General features: G+C 50.4%; 1 protein-coding gene across 1 annotated transcript in view; it reads left to right on the top strand.

Annotated features, from left to right (window-relative positions):
* The first annotated feature begins 12079 nt into the window (after nt 1-12079).
* The window catches only part of LOC144672890 (histone lysine demethylase PHF8-like), a 34733-nt gene continuing 21308 nt past the window's right edge, over nt 12080-25504 (top strand). The window contains 3 exon segments of the mRNA XM_078534891.1: nt 12080-12379; nt 22452-22537; nt 24457-24574. Coding sequence (XP_078391017.1) covers nt 12237-12379; nt 22452-22537; nt 24457-24574 — 347 coding nt within the window. The 5' untranslated portion in view covers nt 12080-12236.

A 25504-nucleotide genomic window follows, 5' to 3' on the forward strand; every position in this document is an offset into this window, starting at 1 on the left:
GTCGTCAAAATGGAAAGCATCCCCACTTTCCCGGCCCCCCCGACACACCCCCTCCCTCCCTCCCAGCCACACGCCACCCCCCTCCAAACCTAACCTGAAGAGCAGGCTTGCCTCTTCCTCTCCGCCCCCACCCTCCATTTTAACTCTCGACAGTAATGCAGTTCGGCTAAAAACGAGCTGGTGCCGTTTTGGAAGCAGCGACCACGATCTCTCCCCCCTCCCCCAACAGCCCAAGGTAAGACGTGGGGGAGAGGGGGTGGGACGAAGTAGCTCGGCAGAGGGGGTTTTCACAGGGCTGTTCCCCCCTCCCCTCGAGGCTCGATTCCCATCTCCCCGAAGCAAATGGCCAGGTCCGAGTGCGAAGCCTTAAAAAAATAAAACGGGACGTGGTTTCCTGTGGGAATTTGCTTCCGATCTGAGTAATCATGCCGCCCCCGGGCTTTAGATAACTCCCACGTTCTTGCCTTCGGGGGAGCCATTGCACTAATGGTTTTTTTCTCCCCCCTGTCCCCCCCACCGTATCGTTCTGTCCAGAAGCAATGATTTTAAACCAAGAGCTGAGCCCGTTCAGGGATGATGTCAGGAAGCACTCCTTCACACAAAGGGGAGTGAAAATCTGGACCCTTGGGGTGTGGAGTGCATTGAAAATGGTGCCGTTGAAATTGATCGACTTGTGTTGGGTTAAGGGTCATGCCACCAGAGGCGGGTAAATGGGCTTAAGGAACAGGTGGGCCACAATCCGAAAACTGAATGGCCCTCCTCCCGTTTCGATGCTTCTGGCTGTTCACCGCCCTCCTGGGAGAAGCGGGCAGCCAGAGTCCTGAAGCCCAGAGCAGTGTGGGAGGGCGCAAGGATGGAGGGAGAATACAGACTGCTCCCTGCTGCTGCCCCTGCTTCTCCTCCTCCATCCCAGTGAGTGAAACTTCCAATCCTTTTTTACCCTTACAATGTCAGCCAAGATATCTCTCTCTCTTTCCCTCTCTCTCTGTCTCTCTATGCCCCCATCTCTCTTTCCCACCTCTCTCCTTCCCCCTCTCTCTCTCCTCTCTTTCCCCCCTCTCTCTCTCTTTCCCCCCCTCTCTCTCTCTCCCCCCCCCCCTCTCTCTCTCTCTCTCTCTCTCTCTTTCCCCCCCGATCTTTCCCTCTCCCTCTTCTGTGGGCTGACCATCTCCCTTCTGAAAATATATACTGACCCTGTGCCATGGTGGAGCTCAAAATAGAAAATGAAAATGGCCACGACGATCTTGGGCAGGTAGTGAGAGTGCCGGCAGAGCAGTCAGCACAGCGACGCCCAGCCCTAGGTAGCTTCCCTTCACCACTCTCCCTGCTGCCCCCTCGCACTGTCAAACCGCACATGCCAAGAGGAGGGTTGCTTTCCATTCTGCACCCTGGGCTGCCACACTCTCAGGCAGATCCACTGGGCTCTGGTACGAGGCTTCAGATGTAGCGAGGCACCCCCTCCGTCCGTGAGGGGGCAGTGAATGGAGGAGAGGGCACATGGAGCGAGCTTTAACCAGCCCACTTGGCATGCCTGCCCTGTCTCTCTCTCTCTCTCTCTCTCTCTCTCTCTTTCTCCCTGCTCAAAAATCCCCCACTGACAGATTAAAGACGGGGCATGGAGGATGTGGATGGAGCGTGTGGATGGATCCACACGGATCTTATCTCCCCCCCACCCCCGCACCCCCTTGCTGACCAAGCAGTTAATATCAGATTGTTTTCCCAGCTACTTGCACCATGTGGGTTATACACAAAACAATGCACACGTTTCTGCATTGTGAACAGGGCCCCCTCGCTTCTTACATGCCTGCCTCCCTCAGTGTGCAATCCGCTTGTGCGATGGCCTCTTGACTGGTCACCCGCGAGCTGTATCCCACCAGTGCTGTGCCCACGTTGCACGCTGGTACCTGCCTTGGCATCCCTCGTTTAGCACTGGGACCTCTCGTCTGCCGCTGCTGGCGAAGGTGACCACGTTCGCCATCTTGGGGGGTTTGGTCGGGATCCGATGGGCTGCTCAAAGGCCAATCCGCGCCTGGATGAAGATCTTGCTGCTAAACAGGGCCCAGGATTCGAAGCCGATATCTAAACCCCTAAGCAAAGCCTTCAGAGCGTCATTGTAGCTTCCTTTGGAGCTCAGAGTCCCAACTCTGTGTGGAAGATCGTCTTTGGCTAGCGAGTGTCAGGCATTCTGGCTACGTGACCAGCCCAACCCAGTGGCGACTGTCTCAACCTGGTGTGGGTGCTCGGCAACGCCAGCCCGGGTGAGCACCCCCCCGTGCCTGCCATCTGACCGTCAGGCGCTCCTTTGGACTGGCTCCTCCTGTCCTGGTCGGCACCTTCATCCAGCTCTCGGCCACGGCTCCAAGCAGCTGTTAGCATGTGACAGCGGCCACACCGAATAAACCACTTCAACAGGAGGGGCCAAATAGGGACGGCCCTGTACCATCATTATTGTACCCGTCACACAGACGGACCTGTATCCAACTGTACCCATGGCTCTACGGTATTAAATCCTCTACCTATCGACAGTAACAGGCCTGTTCCCTCTCATACAGTACCCCAATGTGTCTCAGTTTCAAAACTGTCCTGCCAGAGACAAGTTTGGCCGGCAGGTATCTAGCTGGGGGTGAGGATTTATTGCAGCCTCACTGTAACAGTACCAGCAAAACCACCTCTATGATGGACGGACAGTACACCTGCATGTGGCACCAGAGCCTGAGGTGGCACGACCCAATGCTGGCTCTTCTCGTTCTCGCTCTTTCTCTCTTTCTCGTTCTCGCTCTCTTTCTCTCATTCTCGCTCTCTTTCTCTCATTCTCGCTCTCTTTCTCTTGTTCACGCTCGCTCTCTCACTCGCTTTTTCTCTCTTGTTCTCTCTCGTTCACGCTCTTTCGCTCTCTCTCACTCACGCTCTCTCTCACTCACGCTCTCTCTCGTGGTCTCTCTCGCACTCGCGCGCTCGCGCTCTCTCTCACTTGCACTCGCTCTCCTCTGTCCGTCCTCCTTGTCAGCACGAACAGGCTGTCCCGCACCAACACGCTCCGCCACGCTGGTGTAAAGCCACTCTTGGGTCACAAGTATGACCATTTGTTTTTCCTCTCCCCACCTCTCTCTCTCTCTCTCTCTCTCTCTCTCTCACCAATAAGCAAGCTCAGAGTGTCACAGGAGATTTCTTCACACCTGACGTGATTTAATTTTTGTTTTTTTTAAAAAAAAACAAAAGACTCATTTCTGGTCAAAGTTAGATGCGGTGTTAAGCAAGGCCACAACAGTGAAAGAGAGACATTACAAAAAAAACCACAAAATAATTTTTCTGACAAGAACTCACAGTTAAAACACATTAATAATAGTTTGGCTGGTTCTTAGAGTGCATCACTAATATGCATGCTGGCACCCTCTTTCTCTCTCTCTCTCTCCTCTCAAATGGAGATTGAGGTGTGTGTGTGTGTGTGTGTGTGTATGTGTGTGTGTTTCTATTTTAAACATTTCTTCTTAACTGAACCAGGGGGCTCCAGACTGGGAACAGGGAGGGGAGGGGGAAGAAAAGTGATTTGCTTTTATCCAAAATAAAAAAAGCCCTTCCCCTTTTAACTTTCTGAGGGGGGGGGGGGATTTAATTGGAGAGGGAGAATAATTGCAGGACGATAGGGTGAAAAAGGTGGCCGGGGTGGTGGGGAGGGGGGGGGGGGGGGGGGGGATTAATTGATCAGCTCTTTCAGAAGGGCCAACACAGGCGCGATGGCTTGAATGGTCTCCTCCTGTGCTATCCCACAAAATGTTCTAACTGCAATTACGCTGGGGGGTGGTGGGGGGGTGGGTGGGTAGGAATCGAGTCTGGAGCCCTGAGCTCCCTCCCTGGTATACTGGTATATCTTATAAATCACATTATCGGGCAGGCAGTAGAGTTCACATTAATCCGCGTTACTTTCACTAACTACCGACTTTTAACCGAATTACACACTTGGATAGCGACAATTTTAATTTACACGAGATAATTTTGAAAAGGAAATGAATTCAAAGTCAGCATAGATTTTTTTTCTCTCTCTCAGTCTAATGATATATTAAAAACGACAAAAAAAGTTAACCCCACATGTATATCCTTTTTGTGATCCTGTTTGTTCTGCTTGTTACTTACTGGTTAGTAAGCTTATTTGATATTGTCCTGTCCTCTGCCGTGGCGACACAAGGATTATTTCCCCCACCCCCACCCCACCCCCCCACTGTTAAATAAAATCCATTACTTGCATCAGTGATCCGCTTACTGTCCTCCACCCTCTTAACCACCCCACCCCACCCCAAATCAGCAAGCTAGTGATATTTTATTAAAATTTCCCCACCGACCCTTTTTTAGTTTCGTTTCGAGAATTGTAAGCTTTAGTCAACTTGCTCAAAGAGAAGACACTGTAAAAATTACCCCCACCTTCTCTCTCTTCCCCCCCCCCTCCCCTCCCGCCTCCCTCCAAATCGTGTCTATTTTGAACCCATTTAAACATTTTTCTGTGCGGTGAAATTATTCCCCTTCCCCCAACCCCACCCCGTACTTAATTGAAAAATGATTATTCTTCCTCTCTCTGCGTTTCATCCGCTTGATAACATCCCTACCCGACTCCTCCCAGCACTCCTCTAAGCTCTCTGTCACATATTACTGAACAGTGTGAGGTGCAACCCTTTCTCTCTCTTCCCCCCCCACCCACCCACCCCGAGGACCCACCCCTCCCCTCCCCAAACCCCACCCCGATCCACACCCCAACCATTTCCACAGCTATTTAGTAATTGTATCTCGATGTTTTGTTGAAAATAAGTGAATCCTTATTTCTCTGAAGGGTAAACTGTGAGGGGAACTGAATAGATGTTGAAGGATCATGGTGTGCTGTTATGAGGATGAAAGATACTTACAGTGCTTAATTAATAAAAAGTCTATTCTTTTAGTATAAACCCAGGACACTGTCTTATTTTCACATCTGTGGGCTTTTGTGCGAGTTGCCTCCTAATGCCACAGATTTCTGATTCCTCTTGGTGACCCAATCAGGGCCCAGTGTGAGCTCCAAATCGAGTCCAGTGCAGTGTTGCAGTGTCGGAGGGTCAGTGCCGAGGGAGCGCCGCGCTGTCGGAGGGTCAGCGCCGAGGGAGCGCCGCGCTGTCGGGAGGGTCAGTGCCGAGGGAGCGCCGCGCTGTCGCAGGGTTAGTGCCGAGGGAGCGCCGCGCTGTCGCAGGGTCAGTGCCGAGGGAGCGCCGCGCTGTCGCAGGGTCAGTGCCGAGGGAGCGCCGCGCTGTCGCAGGGTCAGTGCCGAGGGAGCGCCGCGCTGTCGGAGGGTCAGTGCCGAGGGAGCGCCACGCTGTCGGAGGGTCAGTGTCGAGGGAGCGCCGCGCTGTCGGAGGTCCAGTGCCGAGGGAGCGCCGCGGTGTCGGAGGGTCAGTGCTGAGGGAGCATCGCGCTGTTCCTGTACTGGTGGTGGTAGTTCTGGAGGCCTGCCTCCACGCTTTGCCCCATGCTTGATGTGGCATGGCTCTCCTCACGCTATTCAAGCACTTGCCTCTCTCTAATGGAGAGAGAGATCTACGGTCCCTCATGGACTACAGCTAATTACCAATTAAATAATGGTCCCTCTGTTGAAAGGGCAGCTGAGAAGCTCAGCCAGTTTCCATATTTAAGCACAAAGCTGTTTATTGGAATCCAATCCAAAAGGCCAGCTGTCCAGAATTGCTCATGTATTTAACTCCACAGAGATTACCACATATATACTTACACATAATCCCAACATAAATGCATCTAAAATAATTCTGCGGTTAAATTCTTCTTGCAAGTGCTCCCGCGGTCTCTTCTGACCCCCATGGAAACTTGCAGTAGAGAAGGGAGGCCATTCAGCCCATCATGCCTGTGCTGGACACTGCCAATTAAAAATTGGACAGCAACATGGCAGGAAAGATGCGCTTGGCAGCACAGAACTTGAATATCGCTGCAAAGAGAGACGTGTTGCTGAAGCTTTTTGTCGCGCGCTCATCAGGACAGATGTAAGAACACCAAATTTCAAAGGATGACGACAACTTATACTACAGGAGAAAAGGGTGCTGTTTGGTTGGCAAGTTGTCTCCGATTGGCCGAGGCGTTGCCGTGGAGAAAGCAACGGGGAGCTATAGGCTCCTCAAGCCCCCGGGTAATTCAAAAAAGGCACAAGGCTTGAACATATTCCTTTTGTTTGCAGAGTCCCTGCATATGAATGTGTGTCACTTCCAGCCAATCAGCCTCATTATGAGCTGTAATTAATTCATAATTAAATTAAAAGAGATAATATTCAAAGAAAATGATTTTAAAAAATCTGTTTTTTTAAATGTCCCGATGATGGTTGCACACATCAGTGTCCTGGAGATAGATCTTCAGTGTCTGGAGACTCCAGGCCAAAAGCGGCAGAGCGGCCAGGACCAAAGATGGCGCTGCTGAAATCGTCACGGTTGGGCAGCGTCCCTTTGAACCGTGCACTCGGAGCAGAACCGTGAAACGTATGGATTTGACATCGTCCAGGATGATTCTAGGCCTAAGAGATTTGGCAAGCAGCTTGTTCGGAGCCATGAAGAAAGCCAAGAGCCCACAGATCCTCATAACACGCCAATCACGAGAGCGTTGGAGGAGGTCACGGAGATAGGGCAGGGCGCAGAAGGTGCCATTCGGCTTATTGTGTCTGTGCCAGCCCACCTATTCCCATTCTCTGCCTTTTTTCCCTAGCCCTGCACGTCCTTCCTTTTTCAATAATAAATCCCCTCTTGAAAGCCTCGATTGACCCTGCCTCCACCACACTCTCAGGCAGCGTATTCCAGCTCACCACTGCCTTCTCAAGCTGCAATTAGCGGTGGGCAATAAATGCTGGCCCAGCCAGCGACGCCCACATCCCATGAAGGAATTAAAACAAAAAAAAAATCTCCCCTCAACTTTCTCTTCTCCAAGAAGAAAAGTCCTGACCACCCCCAATCTGTCCACGAAACTGGAGTTTCTCATCCCTGGGACCAGCCTCGTGAATCTTCTCCACGCACTCTCTCCAAATAACCAGGGGGCATAGATTTAAGGTAAGGGGCAGGAGGTTTAGAAGGGATTTGAGGAAAATGTTTTTCACCCAGAGGATGGTTGGAATCTGGGACACATTGCCTGAGGGGGCGGGAGAGGCAGGGACCCTCACAACATTTAAGGAGTATTTAGATGAGCACTTGAAACGCCATAGCATACAGGGCTACGGGCCTAAGTGCTGGAAAATGGGATTAGAATAGATCAGGGCTTGATGGCCAGCACAGACATGATGGACCGAAGGGCCTGTTTGTGTGCTGTATAACTCTATGACTATGAATGCCTTCGCATCCTTCCTCTAGAGTGGTGCCCACAACTGGACGCAATACTCCAGCTGAGGCTCAACCCGTGTTTTATGCAGGTTTGACGTATTTTCCTTACTCTACACCCTTGTCCATAAAGCTGTGGATGTCGTAAGCTTTGTTAACCGTGCTCTTGACCCATTCTGCCACCTTCAATGATCTATGCATCAAAACACACTGCTCCTGCACCCCGATTAGAATTGTACCCTTCGTTTTCTACCGTCTCTCTGCATTCGTCCTGTTAACAGCCAACTTGCGTTGGCAGGGGTTACAGTGACACGGAAATCCCCTAGTGGGGGGAGGTAAGAGTGGGGTTGCCAACCCTCCAGGATTGCCCTGGAGTCTCCAGGCAACGAAGAAGAACCTTTGGGGACCCTGCTGTGCGCAAACCCTGGAGAAAAATCATAGGGACGTTATTATTTTTTTTTTGGGTCATTTTCTTTGAACATTTCTCTTTTACCAGGTATAAACATATTGAAAATTGAGTGGGGGGAGGGGGAGGTTAGGTTGACACATCAAACCCAACCCAGCAACATGTGGAGTGTCGAAAGTGGCGACTGGAATCCCAAACCAGGGTTGGTGGGGGCTGAGCTGGGAACGAATATGCCGAAGAGAATCGAAGGGTTGAGCGACAGAAATGATGTATTCAGCCGCTTTCCCAATGATAATAATTATAATAAATAAAATAAAATCTCCGGGCGTTTGCACGAATGGGAAACGGCGGTGGGAGCAGAGCCGCAAACCCCTCCGCAAGTGATGGACGGCCGAAAGTGCGGCGATGAATCGCAAGACCGCGGTTTCCCGGCGATGAATGGGAACGGAACGATTAACATTTTCGATTTAATTATTTTAATCACCGGGGGGGCGGGAAGGGGTATTAAATAATGTTTTGTTTTACTTCCCATTTGGCCGTTGGGCTGTTGTAATTGGGGCTGAGAAGGAAGGAGGGGGAGGGGAGTGTCGAAAGTGCGGACCCCGCCGGGCCGGATGGGAGGGGTTTCGGGACGCGTCGAATGTGCGACTCCGAAACGACGGATTTCAGGTTCAATGTGAAGTAAACTGAGAAATGAAGGGGTGAATATTCTCGGAATGTTATTGTGATGGTGAAAGAGCATGGAGTTGGTTGGAGGGGTTAGTTGTGGGTGGTGGTGGGGGGGGGGGGGGGTCCGTGTGGAAAGTGCGGACCGGAATGCAATCGAGGAGTCTCTCCGGCCTGACGAAAGTGCGAATGGGAACGGAGCAATTTTAACCCTAACTTTATTAAAGTGAAGCCTTCGGTGGCCAATATCCGGGGAGTATTGTTCTGATTGTGAAAGGGGGCGAGGAGTTGATGTTAGAGTGAGTCAGGGTGTGTGTGGAAAGTGCGGCCGGAGGTGGAGTTGTAGCTTCTTTGGGAGGTCCAAGCCCCAGTCATACCTGGACATGAGGTGCCAACCTGGTGGGGCTACAACACAGGGCTACCCCGCCTGCCAAGCAGCACAAGCCGCAAGCGATAGACATCGCCGAGCGATTCCGCAACCAACGGATCAGATCTAAGCCCTGCCACATCCAGTAGTGAATGGCGGTGGACGATTAAACAACTCACTGGAGGAGGAGGCTCCACAAATATCCCCATTCTCAGTGATAGGGGAGCCCAGCACATCAGCGCAAAAGATAAGGCTGAAGCATTTGCAACGACCTTCAGCCAGGAGTGCCGAGTGGATGATCCATCTCGGCCTCTTCCGAAGTTCCCCAGTATCACAGGTACCAGTCATCAGCCAACTCGATTCACTTCACGTGATATCAAGAAAGGGCTGAAGGCACTGGATACTGCAAAGGCTAAGGGCTCTGACAACATTCTGGCAATAGTACTGAAGACTTGTGCTCCAGAACTTGCCGCGCCCCTAGCCAAGCTGTTCCAGCACAGCTACAACACTGGCATCTACCCGGCTTTGTGCAAAATTGCCCAGGTTTGTCCTGTACACAGAAAGCAGGACAAATCCAACCCGGCCAATTACCACCCCATCAGTCTGCTCTCGGTCATCAGTGAAGTGATGGAAGGGATCAACAGTGCTATCAAGTGGCACTTGCTTAGGAATAACCTGCTCACTGACACTCTAAGTTTGGGTTCCACCAGGGTCATTCAGCTCCTGACTTCATTGGTTCAAACATGGACAAAAGAGCTGAACTCCGAGGTGAGGTGAGAATGACTACCCCTGACATCAAGGCAGAATTTGACCAAGTGTGGCATTAAGGAGCCCTAGCAAAACTGGAGTCCATGGGAATCAGGGGGAAACTGTCCGCTGGTTGGAGTCATATCTAGCACAAAGTAAGATGGTTGTGGTTGTTGGAGGTCAGTCATCTCAGTGCCAGGACATCACTGCAGGAGTTCCTCAGGGTAGTGTCCTTGGCCGAACCATTTTCAGCTGCTACATCACTGACCTTCCACCATAAGGTCAGAAGCGGGGATGTTCGCTGATGGTTGCACAATGTTCAGCACCATTCGCGACTCCTCAGATACTGAAGCAGTCCATGTCTAAATGCAGCAAGACCTGGACAATATCCAGGCTTGGTCTGACAAGTGGCAAATAACATTCATGCCAAACAAATGCCAGGCAATGACCATCTCCAACAAGAGAGAATCTAACCATCTCTCCATGACATTCAATAGCATTACCATCACTGAATCCCCCACTATCAACATCCTGGGGGTTACCATTGACCAGAAACAGAACTGGACTAGCCATATAAATACTGTAGCTACAAGAGCAGGTCAGAGGCTGAGAGTTGTGTGGCGAGAAACTCACCTCCTGACTTCCCAAAGCCTGTCCACCGTCTACAAGGCACAAGTCAGGAGTGTGATGGAATACTCCCCACTTGCCTGGATGAGTGCAGCTCCAACAACACTCAAGAAGCTCGACACCATCCAGGACAAAGCTTGACTGGCATCACATCCACAAACATTCACTCCCTCCACCACCGACTGACCGTTCCTTCACTGTCGCTGGGTCAAAATCCCGGAACTCCCTCCCTAACAGCGCTGTGGGTGCACCTACACCACACGGACTGCAGCGGCTCAAGAAGGCAGCTCACCCCCACCTTCTCAAGGGGGCAATTGGGGATGGGCCCAGCCAGCGAAGCCCACATCCCAGGAATGAATTTTTAAAAAGTCTCCCTGAACGATTTCAAATTGAACTTCGTGAAAATAAATAATTCAGGGTTGAATATCCTCAGCATAATAATATGATGATGAGGAGAGGATAAGAATTTGTTGGAAGGAGGTGGATGAAGTTGGGGGGGGGGGGGTGGAGTCTCTGCAGTGACGAAACTGCGAATTCGAACGGAGTACTTTCACGTTTAAGTTGATTAAAATTAAAAATTCGGCGGGGAATATTCTCCAGATGTTATTCTGATGACGGGAGGATAATGAGTTCCTCTCGGAGCGAGTGAGGGGAGGGCTGTGTGGAAAGTGCGACCAAGAGGGAAGCTGAGCCTCTCTTTCCTTCTCCCCCACCTTCCTCCAGGGACGAAAGTGCGACTGCGAACCGAGCGACTTCATGTTTAATATCAAAAGAGTAAATAGTTCAGTGGTGAATATTCTCAAGATATTATTACACGTAGAGGAGGACGGAGAGGTGGTTTAATAGCGAGTGAAAGAGGTGTACCAGGGTGGGTGGAAAGTGCGGCTGCCGGAACGAAGTCGCTGGCTTGTTGACTCGAAAGTGCGACCGGGAATGGAGCGATTTCCAGTTAACGTTCATTAAACTTAATGATTCCGAAGTCTAATTTCCGCCGATGTTATTCTGACGATGAGATGAAGAGGAGTTGGTTTAATAGCGAGCGATCGCTCGGCCATCAGGAAAAGTGCGGGATGGAGTTGGTGGATTGAAGAGTCTCCGCCCCGACGAAAGTGCGAAAGCGAACGGAGTGATTTCAGTTGTACCTATATGAAAATAAATCTATTTTTCATTGAATAAACACGGGCTATTATTGCAGTTGCGAGGAGCTCATGAGTTCTTTTTTAAAAGCCGTGAGGGTAGGGGGTGGCGCCGTCCACCTATGTGAAAAGGGCGGGGCTGGAATAAAGTTTGTGGATTGGGAGTCTCTGCCGCGTCGAAAGTACGAATGGGAACGGAGCGACTTCAATTCTGCCTTTATTAAAAAGAATAATTTTGGGGGTGTATATTGCAGGAAAATTATTGTGATTGTAAGAGGATGAAGAGTTATTTTAATAAATAGTGAGAGCAGAGCAGCCTGGTTGTGAGGAATGTGCAGCCCGGGAACGGAATTGGTGGATAGGGAGTCTCCGCCCCGACGAAAGTGCGAATGGGAACGGAGCGATTTCAACTTTAACGTTATAGAAATAAATAAATAAATCCTGGTTGAATAATCCCCGGCTATTATTCTGATTACGGCGAGATCAGGTGTTCCTTTAACAAAGAGTGAGAGGGGGTTGGGGGGCGCCGCCGGGCTCCGTGGAAAGTGCGGCCCGGGATTGCAGCGCGTGGTTTGGGAGTCGCCTCCCTCGCGGCGAAAGTGCGAATGGGAATGGAGCGATTTCAGTTATAGCTCCATTAAAGTTAATAATTCTGGGAGTGAATATTCCCCGGGTATTATTCTGATGGCCGCGGTGGGGGGAGGGATGAGGAGTTCTTTGAATAAGGGGTGAGAGGGTGACAGGTCGGCGCTGTGGAAAGTGCGGCCCGGCGATGGAGTGGGTGTACTGGGTGCCTCCGCCGCCGCAACGAAAGTGCGAATGGGAACGGAGCGATTTCACTTTTAACTTTATGGAAATGAATAATTTCTGGCTGAATATTCCCCCGGTTTTATTCTGATTTCGGCGGGCTCGGGTGTTCCTTTAACGGAGAGCGAGAGAGCGGGTGGGCCCCCGCCGGGCTCAGTGGAATGTGCGGACTGGAGCCCGGTGCTCGGCCCCTGGCCCCCGGGACAATGGCGTCGGTGCCGGTTTACTGCCTCTGCCGGTTACCGTACGATGTGACCCGTTTCATGATCGAGTGCGATGTGTGTCAGGACTGGTTCCACGGCAGGTGAGCGAGGGGAGGCCTCGGGCTTCAGGGCTGTGTGGAGGGAGGGGGGATTGTTGACAGGGCGAGGGGGGCGGGTCCCCTGGGCCTGGGAAATAAATAAACCTCCTGCCCCCATAAATAATAAACCCCACAAATAATAAACCTCCTGCCCCCATAAATAATAAACCCCACCAATAATAAACCTCCTGCCCCCATAAATAATAAACCCCACAAATAATAAACCTCTTGCCCCCATAAATAATAAACCCCACAACTAATAAACCTCCTGCCCCCATAAATAATAAACCCCACCAATAATAAACCTCCTGCCCCCATAAATAATAAACCCCACCAATAATAAACCTCCTTCCCCCATAAATAATAAACCCCACCAATAATAAACCTCCTGCCCCCATAAATAATAAACCCCACCAATAATAAACCTCCTGCCCCCATAAATAATAAACCCTACCAATAATAAACCTCCTGCCCCCACAAATAATAAACCTCACAAATAATAAACCTCCTGCCCCCATAAATAATAAACCCCACCAATAATAAACCTCCTGCCCCCATAAATAATAAACCCCACCAATAATAAACCTCCTGCCCCCATAAATAATAAACCCCTGCCCCCACAAATAATAAACCTCCTGCCCCCTCAAATAATAAACCACTCACTCCATAAATAATAAACCTCCTGCCCCCATAAATAATAAACCTCCTGCCCCCAAAAATAATAAACCACTCACCCCATAAATAATAAACCAATAAATAATAAACCCCTCAACCCATAAATAACAAACCCATTGACCCACAAAAACTAAACCCCTCACCCCATAAATAATAAATCCCCTCACCCATAAATTATAAACCCTAAAATAATAAACCTCCTGCCCCCATAAATAATAAACCCTAAAATAATAAACCCCTCCCCAATAAATAATAAACCTATAAATAATAAATCCTCTCCCCATAAATAATAAACCCCCTCCCCCAAAAATAATAAACTGCATAAATAATAAACCCCTCAGCCCCCATAAATAATAAACCCATAAATAACCCCCTCCCCAATAAATAATAAACCCCTGTCCCCCATAAATAATAAACTCAAAATAATAAACCCCTCAGCCCCCATAAATAATAAACCACAGAAATAATAAACCCATAAATAACTCCCCCAATAACTAATAAACCATAAAATAATAAACCCCCTCCCAATAAACAATAAATCCCCATCCCCAATAAATAATAAATCCTAAAATAATAAACCCTCTCCCCCAATAAATAATAAATCCTAAAATAAACCCCAATGAGTAATCAACCCCATAAATAATAAACCCCATAAATAAATCCCCTCCCCCAACAAATAATAAACCCCATAAATGGTAAACCCTAAAATAAGCACCATAAATAATAAACCCCCTCCCCCAATGAATAATAAACCCCATAAATGATAAACCCTAAAATAAACCCCATAAAAAATAAACTCCCTCCCCTAACAAACCCCATAAATAATAAATCCTAAAATATACCCCATAAATAATAAACCCGATAAATAATAAACTTCTACCCCAAAAATAATAAACCCTATAAATAATAAACCCCCTCTGCAATAAATAATAAACATCATAAATAATAAACCCTAATAATAAACCCTTAAACCCCTTAAATAATAAACCCCACCCTGAATAAATAATAAACCTCCTCAATAAATAATAAACCCATAAATGATAAACCCTAAAATAAACCCCATAAATAATAAACCCCATAACTAATAAATCCCCTCCCCAATAAATACTAAACTCGAAAAATGATAACCCCTAAAACAAACCCGATGAATAATAAACCCGATAAATAGTAAACCCCCTCCCCCAATAAATACTAAACCCCATAAATAATAAACCCTAAAATAAACCTGATAAATAATAAACCCCCTCCCCCAATAAATACAAAACCCCATTAATAATAAACCCCCTCCCCCCAACAAACCCCATAAATAATAAACCCCCTCCCCCGCAACAAACCCCATAAATAATAAACCCCCTCCCCCCCAACAAACCCCATAAATAATAACCCCCCCCCCCAACAAACCCCATAAATAATAAACCCCCTCCCCCCAACAAACCCCATAAATAATAAACCCCCTCCCCCCAACAAACCCCATAAATAATAAACCCCCTCCCCCCAACAAACCCCATAAATAATAAACCCCCTCCCCCCCCAACAAACCCCATAAATAATAAACCCCCTCCCCCCCAACAAACCCCATAAAAAATAAACCCCCTCCCCCCAACAAACCCCATAAATAATAAACCCCCTCCCCCCCAACAAACCCCATAAATAATAAACCCCCTCTCCCCCAACAAACCCCATAAATAATAAACCCCTCCCCCCAACAAACCCCATAAATAATAAACCCCCTCCCCCCAACAAACCCCATAAATAATAAACCCCCCCCAACAAACCCATAAATAATAAACCCCCTCCCCCCCCCCCAACAAACCCCATAAATAATAAACCCCCTCCCCCCAACAAACCCCATAAAAAATAAAACCCTCCACCAAAACCCCATTAATAATAAATTCCATAAATACGAAACAGGGAAAGGAGAGGGAGAATCCTCCTGGGCCTGCGAATTAAATAAACCTGCACAACCCCAAATACACCTAAACCCCTCATAAATACACCATAAACAATGTACACCTAAATAAACCCTACATAAATAATAAAGACTTAATAAACCCGCACCTCCATAAGTAAACCCACACCCCCATAAATAGACCCCATAATAAACTCCCATCCCCATAAAACAGTTAACTATAGGCCAGTTAGCTTAACATCTGTCATTGGGAAAATGCTGGAGTCTATTATAAAGGATGTAACAGCAGAGCATTTAGAAATGCATAATCTAATCAAGCAGTCAGCGTGGCTTCATGAAGGGAAAATCATACCTGACAAATTTATTAGAATTCTTTGAGGAGGTAACAAGCAGGATAGATAAAGGGGAACCAGTAGATATAATATATTTGGATTTCCAAAAGGCATTTGATAAGGTACCGCACATAAGGCTGCATAATAAGATGAGAGCCCATGGTGTTGGGGATTAGCATGAATAGAGGATTGGCTAACTAATAGAAGACAGAGAGATGGGATAAGAGGGGCATTTTCGGGATGGCAACTTGTAACTAGTGAGTGCCACAGGGATCAGTGCTGGGGCCACAATTATTTACAATATAAATGACTTGGATGAGGGAAGTGAATGTACTATCGGCAAGTTTGCGGATGACACAAAAATAAATGGGAAGGCAAGTGTTGAGGATGGCACAAAGAGTCTACGGAGGGATATAGACAGGTTAAGTGAGTGGGCAAAACCTTGGCACATGGAATATAATGTGGGAAAATGTGAGGTTATGCACTTTGGCAGGAAGGATAGAGGAGCTGAATATTATTTAAATGGAGAAAGACTGCAGAAAGCTGCAGCACAGATTTGGGGGTCCTTGTGCATGAATCACAAACAGCTAACATACAAGTTCAACAGGTAATAGGGAAGGCAAATTGAATGTTGGCCTTTATTCCAAAGGGAATGGAGTAAAAAAAATAGGGAAGTCTTGCTAAAACTATACAAGGCACTAGTTAGACCACACCGAGAAATTGTGAACAATTTTGGTCCCCTTATCTAAGGAAAGATATACTGGCATTGGAGGCAGCCCAGAGAAGGTTCACTAGGTTGATCCCGGGTATGGAGGGATTTTCTTATGAGGAGAGGTTGAGTCGGTTGGGCCTGTACTCATTGGAGTTTAGAAGAATGAGAGGCGACCTTATTGAAACATATAAGATTCTTAGGGGGCTTGACAGGGTAAATGCTGAGAGGTTGTTTCCCCTTGTGGGAGAGTTTAGGACCAGAGTGCATAATCTCAGAGTAAGGGGGTGCCCATTTAAGACAAAGATGAGGAGGAATTTCTTCTTTCTGAGGGTAGTGAATCTGTGGAATTCTTTACCGCAGAGGACAGTAGAGGCTGGGCCGTTAAGTATATTCAAGGCTGAGATAGACAGGTTTTTAATCAGTAAGGGAATCAAGGGTTATAGGGGAAAGGCAGGAAAGTGGAGCTAAGGATTATCAGATCAGCCATGATCTCATTGAATGGCGGAGCAGACTTGATGGGCCGAACAGCCTACTTCTGCTCCTACGTCTTATGGCCTAAACAAACCCCATAATAAATCCCAGCCCCAATAAATAAACCCACTGCCCCATAATAAACCCGCACCCCCATAAATAAACCCTCACCCCCATAAATAAACCCACACCCCATAATAAACCCACATGCTGCCAAAATAAATCCCCCAAAATAAACCCTCCCCTCCCCCACCCAAATTAAACCACCTCGCCCAAAATAAACCCCCTCCCCTGAGGCTGGTGAATGTGTGTGGAGGTGACTGCGGGACTGTGTTCCCGGGTGGAACAGGGGAGGATTGACTGGGGGTTTGTGTCTGGTTCGATACGGAAGGATTCCTAGTTTTCCAGGGTGGGTTCCCACTGGGCTGAGATAGTCCAGCCACAGACGAGCCATTTGGGGGTGTGAGATGTGCAGAGTTGGGGAGTATGGTTTCTGGTTTCAGTTATTCATGCGTGGGCTACCCTTGTACTCAATACAAGCAGGGAAAGACTCACAAGGCAATATGGTATGTGCGCAGGCTGTACGGGAGCAGAGTGGACAGAGTTGCCTTGTGTGCACTGTGCTGGAATATCCAGAGCCTTCTCTTTGACAATTTCGCAGACTTATTACAAATGTGATAACTGAATTAAGAACAACGCCTTTAAAGCGATTCATAGCGTTGTATAAATACTGTTTTTTTTTATTCGTTCATGGGGTGTGGGCATCGCTGGCTAGGCCGGCATTTATTTGCCCATCCCTAATTACCGCTTGAGGAGCTGGTGGTGAGCTACCATCTCGAAGCGCTGCAGCCCGTGTGGTGCAGGTACACCCACAGTGCTGTTGGGAGGGAGTTCCTGGATTTTGACCCATTGACAGTGAAGGATATATTTCCAAGTCAGGATGGTGAGTGGCTCGAAGGGGAACTTGCAGGCGGTGGTGTTCCCCATGTGTCTGCTGCCCTTGTCCTTCTAGATGGTAGAGGTCGTGTGTTTGGAAGGTGCTATCGGAGGAGCCTTGGCGAGCTGCTGCAGTGCATCTTGTAGATGGTACACACACTGCTGCCACTGTGCGTCGGTGGTGGAGGGAGTAAATGTTGAAGGTGGTGGATGGGGTGCCAATCAAGGGGGCCGCTTTGCCCTGGATGGTGTCATGCTTCTTGAGTGTTGGAGCTGCACTCATCCAGACAAGCAGAGAGTATTCCATCACACTCCTGACTTGTGCCCTGTAGCTGGTGGACAGGCTTTGGGGAGTCAGGAGATGAGTTACTCATTGCAGGGTTCCGAGCTTCTGACCTGCACTTGTAGCCACAGTATTTATATGGCTAGGATGTGGATGTGTGTCTTAGCATAAGGTTAAACAAGGTCAAAGACTGTTCACATTCGTGCTGTAGAGTGTTCACGTTGGGTTGGACGGGGTCGTACATAGTTCACATTGGGTTGGACGGGGTCGTGCAGAGTTGACGTTGGGTTGGACGGGGTCGTGCAGAGTTGACGTTGGGTTTGACGGGGTCGTGTAGAGTTGATGTTGGGTTGGACGGGGTCGTGCAGAGTTGACGTTGGGTTGAACGGGTTCGTGTAGAGCTGACGTTGGGTTGGACGGTGTCGTAGAGCTGACGTTGGGTTGGACGGGGTCGTGCAGAGCTGACGTTGGGTTGGATGGGGTCGTACAGAGCTGACGTTGGGTTGGACGGGGTTGTAGAGCTGACGTTGGGTTGGACGGGGTCGTAGAGCTGACGTTGGGTTGGACGGGGTCATAGAGCTGACGTTGGGGCGGACGGGGTTGTACATAGTTCACGTCGGGTTGGACGGGGTCGTAGAGCTGACGTTGGGTTGGATGGGGTCGTAGAGCTGACGTTGGGTTGGATGGGGTCGTACAGAGCTGACGTTGGGTTGGACGGGGTCGTAGAGCTGACGTTGGGTTGGACGGGGTCATAGAGCTGACGTTGGGGCGGACGGGGTCGTACATAGTTCACGTCGGGTTGGACGGGGACGTGCAGAGTTGACGTTGGGTTGGACGGAGTCGTGCAGAGTTGACGTCGGGTTGGACGGTGTCGTAGAGCTGACGTTGGGTTGGACGGGGTCGTGCAGAGCTGACGTTGGGTTGGATGGGGTCGTACAGAGCTGACGTTGGGTTAGACAGGGTCGTAGAGCTGACGTTGGGTTGGACGGGGTCGTAGAGCTGACGTTGGGTTGGACGGGGTCGTAGAGCTGACGTTGGGTTGGACGGGGTCGTACATAGTTCACGTCGGGTTGGACGGGGTCGTGCAGGGTTGATGTCTGGTTGGACGGGGTCGTGCAGGGTTGACGTCGGGTTGGACGGGGTCGTGCAGGGTTGACGTCGGGTTGGACGGGGTCGTGCAGGGTTGACGTCGGGTTGGACGGGGTCGTGCAGGGTTGACGTCGGGTTGGACGGGGTCGTGCAGGGTTGACGTCGGGTTGGACGGGGTCGTGCAGGGTTGACGTCGGGTTGGACGGGGTCGTGCAGGGTTGACGTCGGGTTGGACGGGGTCGTGCAGGGTTGACGTCGGGTTGGACGGGGTCGTGCAGGGTTGACGTCGAGTTGGACGGGGTCGTGCAGGGTTGACGTCGGGTTGGACGGGGTCGTGCAGAGCTGACGTCGGGTTGGACGGGGTCGTGCAGAGTTGACGTCGGGTTGGACGGGGTCGTGCAGAGATGACGTCGGGTTGGACGGGGTCGTGCAGAGCTGACGTCGGGTTGGACGGGGTCGTGCAGAGCTGACGTCGGGTTGGACGGGGTCGTGCAGAGTTGATGTTGGGTTGGACAGGGTCGTGCAGATTTGACGCAGGGTTGGATGGCAAGCCACTATCTCACTGAGAGAGAGGGACTGAGAGACACCTGTCAGTGTACACATATCACCCTGAGAGAGAGAGAGAGAGAGAGAGACTGGGAGACACCAGTCAAGTGTACAGATACCTCCCTGAGAGAGAAGGACTGAGAGGCACCAGTCAGTGTACAAACGATATAGATGGGTTGGTGGAGTGGGCGGTAAAGTGGCAGATGGATTTTAACATTGAGAAGTGTGAGATCATACATTTAGGGAGGTCAAACAGTTACAGGGATTACACAATAAATGGGAATATACTAAGAGGGGTAGATGAAGTGAGAGATCTTGGCGTACAAGTACACAGGTCCCTGAAGGCAGCAGTTCAAGTAGACAAGGTTATAAAGAAGGCATATGGAATGCTCTCCTTCATTGGCAGAGGTATAGAATATAAAAGTAAGGATATAATGTTGGAATTGTATAAAACACTGATGAGGCCACAACTGGAGTATTGTGTGCAGTTCTGGTTACCACATTACAGGAAGGACGTAATAGCTCTGGAGAGAGTGCAGAGGAGGTTTACAAGAATGTTGCCAGGGTTAGAAAAGTGTAGCTACGAGGAGAGATTGGATAGGTTAGGGTTATTTTCCTTAGAACAAAAAAGGCAGAGAGGTGACTTGATTGAGGTGTACAAAATTATGAGGGGAATAGATAGAGTGGACAGGATAAAATTGTTTCCCTTGATGGAGAATTCTAGAACTAGGGGACATAGATTCAAGATAAGTGGCAGAGGGTGTCGGGGGGACATGAGGAGGAACTTTTTAACGCAGAGGGTAGTTGGTGTCTGGAATTCGCTGCCCAAGTTGGTGGTAGAGGCAAAAACTCTAAACTCTTTTAAAAAGTACCTGGATCTGCACCTTAAGTGCTGTAAGCTGCAGGGCTATGGGCCGGGTGCAGGAAGGTGGGATTAGAAAGGGCACCTGGGTGTCCTCGGGCTGGCATGGACAAGATAAGCCGAATGGCCTCCTTCTGTGCTGTAACTTTTCTATGGTTCTATCTCCCTGAGAGAGAGGGACTGAGGGACACCAGTCAGTGTACAGCTATCTCCTTGTGAGAAGAGAGAGAGGGACTGAGAGGCATCAGTCAGTGTACAAATATCTCCCTGAGGCAGAGGGACTGAGAGACACCAGTCAGTGCACAGATATCTCCCTGAGAGAGAGAGGGGCTCAGAGACACCAGTCAGCATACATATATCTCCCTGAGAGAGAGGGGGGCTCAGAGACACCAGTCAGTGTACAGGTATCTCCCTGAGACAGACTGAGAGACACCAGTCAGTGTACAGATATCTCCCTGAGAGAGAGGGGACTGAGAGACACCAGTCAGTGTACAGATATCTCCCTGAGAGAGAGAGAAACTGAGAGACACCAGTCAGTGTACAGATATTTCCTTGTGAGAAGAGAGAGAGGGACTGAGAGGCACCAGTCAGCGTGCAGATATCTCCCTGAGAGAGAGAGAGAGAGAGACACACCAGTCAGTGTACAGATATCTCCCAGAGAGAGAGAGAGAGGGACTGAGAGACACCAGTCAGTGTGCAGATATCTCCCTGAGAGAGAGAGAGAGGGACTGAGAGACACCAGTCAGTGTACAGATATCTCCCAGAGAGAGAGAGAGGGACTGAGAGACACCAGTCAGTGTGCAGATATCTCCCTGAGAGAGAGAGGGGCTCAGAGACACCAGTCAGCATACATATATCTCCCTGAGAGAGAGGGGGGCTCAGAGACACCAGTCAGTGTACAGGTATCTCCCTGAGACAGACTGAGAGACACCAGTCAGTGTACAGATATCTCCCTGAGAGAGAGGGGACTGAGAGACACCAGTCAGTGTACAGATATCTCCCTGAGAGAGAGAGAAACTGAGAGACACCAGTCAGTGTACAGATATTTCCTTGTGAGAAGAGAGAGAGGGACTGAGAGGCACCAGTCAGCGTGCAGATATCTCCCTGAGAGAGAGAGAGAGAGAGACACACCAGTCAGTGTACAGATATCTCCCAGAGAGAGAGAGAGAGGGACTGAGAGACACCAGTCAGTGTGCAGATATCTCCCTGAGAGAGAGAGAGAGGGACTGAGAGACACCAGTCAGTGTACAGATATCTCCCAGAGAGAGAGAGAGGGACTGAGAGACACCAGTCAGTGTGCAGATATCTCCCTGAGAGAGAGAGAGAGAGGGACTGAGAGACACCAGTCAGTGTACAGATATCTCCCTGAGAGAGAGAGAGGGACTGAGAGACACCAGTCAGTGTACAGATATCTCCCTGAGAGAGAAAGAGAGAGGGGACTGAGAGACACCAGTCAGTGTACAGATATCTCCCTGAGAGAGAGAGGGACTGAGAGACACCAGTCAGTGTACAGATATCTCCCCCTGAGAGAGAGGGGACTGAGAGACACCAGTCAGTGTACAGATATCTCCCTGAGAGAGAGAGAGGGACTGAGAGACACCAGTCAGTGTACAGATATCTCCCCCTGAGAGAGAGGGGACTGAGAGACACCAGTCAGTGTACAGATATCTCCCTGAGAGAGAGAGAGGGACTGAGAGACACCAGTCAGTGTACAGATATCTCCCCCTGAGAGAGAGGGGACTGAGAGACACCAGTCAGTGTACAGATATCTCCCTGAGAGAGAGAGAGGGACTGAGAGACACCAGTCAATGTATAGATATCTCCCAGAGAGAGGGACTGAGAGACACCAGTCAACGTACAGATATCTCCCTGATAGAGAGAGGGATTGAGATACACCAGTCAGTGTACAGATATCTCCCTGATAGAGAGATAGAGGGACTGAGAGATGCCAGTCAGTATACAGACACCACCCGAGGTTGGGGGTCGAGCAGTGATGGGTTCTGCCCATGTTGGACTTCCTTAACGCTTTAACCACAGTTTCCCCATGACGCTGTGTGATTCTAATTTCCTTTTAGCTTTGAGCACTTTGAGAAAGGCCAGAGGGTGCAGTTTGACAGCTCTGGGATGCAGCTCCTGATGGCCAATGCGTGCCCATTGAGTTGGAAATGCGACCAGTCTGGGGGTGTCCCTGCCCACGGACCTGGTGCCAGTATTAAGGGAACATGCTGTTAACCTATCCGTGCGGTGACTGTGTTTACAGCTGTGTCGGCGTGGAGGAAGACAAGGCGGCAGAGATCGACTTGTACCACTGCCCGAACTGTGAGAAGGCGCATGGACCCTCCGTGAGTAAGTACCCTCCCCTTGTCTGAGCTCCTTGACTTGAGGTAGGCTCCACTCCTGCTGCTGTGTGACAGGGGGATTCCAGGCTGAGAGGGGCACGGGCCTGCCTTCTGACTGACTGACCGACGTCGCCCCCCACCCCATCCACCAAGGCCTCGTTTCTCCTTAAACACGCTTTCTGTTCGCAGGTCTGGTTTCCATCACAAACACTGGCATCGACGCTCTGGAGAAGGTGCAAAAAAGGATTCATTGCAGAACCGAGAGATTAGCACTTTTAGCAAAGGTTGAACAGGCTGGGGCTCTTTTTTTTTCTAGCAAAGAGAAGCTGAGGGGTAACTTGATAGAAGCCTTTGAAACCATCAGGAGTTTCGATAAGGCAGACCTAGAGCAAAGGTTTCCATTTGTGTGGGAGACCAGAACGAGGGGCACAGTCACTAATAAATCCAATCGGGGGAGTTCAAGGGAAAGTTCTTTACCTGGAGAGTGTGGAACTCGCTCCAACAGGGAGTGATTGAGGAGAATAGTGTTGGTGTATGTGGTGGGGGTGGAAGCTAGATAAACACATCAGGGAGAAGGAAATAGAAATACTGGGTGTCAGTGCTGAGGGAGCGCCGCACTGTCGGAGGGTCAGCGCTGAGGGAGCGCCGCACTGTCAGAGGGTCAGTGCTGAGGGAGCGCCGCACTGTCGGAGGGTCAGTGGTGAGGGAGCGCCGCACTGTCGGAGGGTCAGTGCTGAAGGAGCGTCACATTGTCGGAGAGTCAGTACTGAGGGAGCGCCGCACTGTCGGAGGGTCAGTGCTGAGGGAGCGCCGCACTGTCGGAGGGTCAGTGGTAAGGGAGCGCCGCACTGTCGGAGAGTCAGTGCTGAAGGAGCGTCACATTGTCGGAGGGTCAGTACTGAGGGAGCGCCGCACTGTCGGAGGGTCAGTGGTGAGGGAGCACTGCACGGTCGGAGGGTCAGTGCTGAGGGAGCGCCGCACTGTCGGAGGGTCAATAGTGAGGCAGCGCCGCACTGTCGGAGGGTCAGTAGTGAGGGAGCGCCGCATTGTCCGGGGGTCAGTACTGAGAGAGCACCGCAGTGTCAGAGGGTCAGTACTAAGGGAGCGCTGCACTGTCGGAGGGTCAGTGCTGAGGCTGCGCCGCACTGTCGGAGGGTCAGTACTAAGGGAACGCTGCACTGTCGGAGGGTCAGTGCTGAGGGAGTGCCGCATTGTCGGAGGGTTAGTACTGAGAGAGCACCGCACTGTCGGAGCGTTAGTACTGAGAGAGCACCGCAGTGTCAGAGGGTCAGTACTAAGGGAGCGCTGCACTGTCGGCGGGTCAGTACTGAGGGAGCGCCGCATTGACTGGAGATCAGTGCTGAGGGAGTGCCACATTGTTGGAGGGTTAGTACTGAGAGAGCACCGCACTGTCGGAGGGTTAGTACTGAGAGAGCACCGCAGTGTCAGAGGGTCAGTACTGAGGGAGCGTCGCATTGTAGGTGCCGTGTTTCAGAATGAAGTGTCTGCCCTCTCAGCTGAGTGTAAAAGATCCCAATGCCACTATTGGAAGAAGAGTAGGGTAGTGCGTCATCGCCAGCGTGCTGGGACCCAATATTTATCCCTCAACCAACATCAGTACACTAGAGATTATCTGGTCATTATCCCTATGCTGTTTGTGGAAGCTTGCTGTGCACAAAATGGCTGCTGTGTTTCATACACTGGAACAATATCTGCACTTCAAGCAAAGCACTTCATTGGCCGTGAAGCGATTTGGGAAGCTTTGGGGTCACGAAAGGTGCTATAGAAATGCAGGCTTTCGTTCGCAGTGCCGCACACTCGAGACAGTTAAAAGGTTTTTAGACCAATCTGTTAAATTTTTGGTAGTTTTGATTCAAGTTTTGTTTCTCTCTCTCTCTCTCTCTCGCTCTCTCTTGAACACGCCAGTGAAAAGGAGGAAAAGCTGGCCGAAGCCAGATAATCTCTACACTGTGGACAGGTCACAGCCGGTCCAAACCGGGAGTCAGATCTTTATTAAAGAGCTCCGGAGTCGGACATTTCCAAGGTAGGATCAATCGGTGGTCCCTCCTAACTGGAGAAGCAATAATCTGGTCGTTGTTTCTCTATCTGGGGGCCTTTTTGTAGAATGTTTTCCCGTACTGTCATGTCAGCGACTCACCCCCTGCCCATCAGCCAAACCTCAGTCAGGTCTCGCTCCGGACTCTGAGTCGACAACTCACGGGTTCGAGGTCCCACTGCAGAGACTCGAGCCCCGTAATCGAGGCTGGCAGTTCTCAATGCGGTGCTGAGGGAGCGCTGCACTGTTGGAGGGTCAGTGCTGAGGGAGCGCTGCACTGTGGGAGGGTCAGTGCTGAGGGAGCACCGCACTGTGGGAGGGTCAGTGCTGAGGGAGCGCCGCACTGTCGGAGGGTCAGTGCTGAGGGAGCGCTGCACTGTCGGAGGGTCAGTGCTGAGGGAGTGCGGGACTGTCGGAGGGTCAGTGCTGAGGGAACGTCGCGCTGACAGAGGGTCAGTGCTGAGGGAGCGCCGCACTGTGGGAGGGTCAGTGCTGAGGGAGCACCGCACTGTGGGAGGGTCAATGCAGAGGGAGCGCTGCACTATGGGAGGGTCAGTGCAGAGGGAGCGCCGCACTGTCGGAGGGTCAGTGCTGAGGGAGTGCCGCACTGTGGGAGAGTCAGGGCTGTGGGTGCAACGCGCTGACGGAGTGCTGCCCTGTCGGAGGGTCAGTGCTGACGGAGCGCCGCTGTGTTGGCAGGTCAGTGCTGAGGGAGCGCTGCAGTGTTGGAGGGTCAGTGCTGAGGGAGCGCTGCAGTGTTGGAGGGTCAGTGCTGAGGGAGCGCTGCACTGTTGGAGGGTCAGTGCTGAGGGAGCGCCGCACTGTTGGAGGATCAGTACTGAGGGAGCGCTGCACTGTTGGAGGGTCAGTACTGAGGGAGCGCTGCACTGTTGGAGGGTCAGTGCTGAGGGAGCGCTG

The sequence above is a fragment of the Cetorhinus maximus genome, unplaced genomic scaffold (assembly GCF_964194155.1).
Source record: "Cetorhinus maximus unplaced genomic scaffold, sCetMax3.hap1.1 HAP1_SCAFFOLD_138, whole genome shotgun sequence".
NCBI classification, from domain to species: Eukaryota; Metazoa; Chordata; class Chondrichthyes; order Lamniformes; family Cetorhinidae; genus Cetorhinus; species Cetorhinus maximus.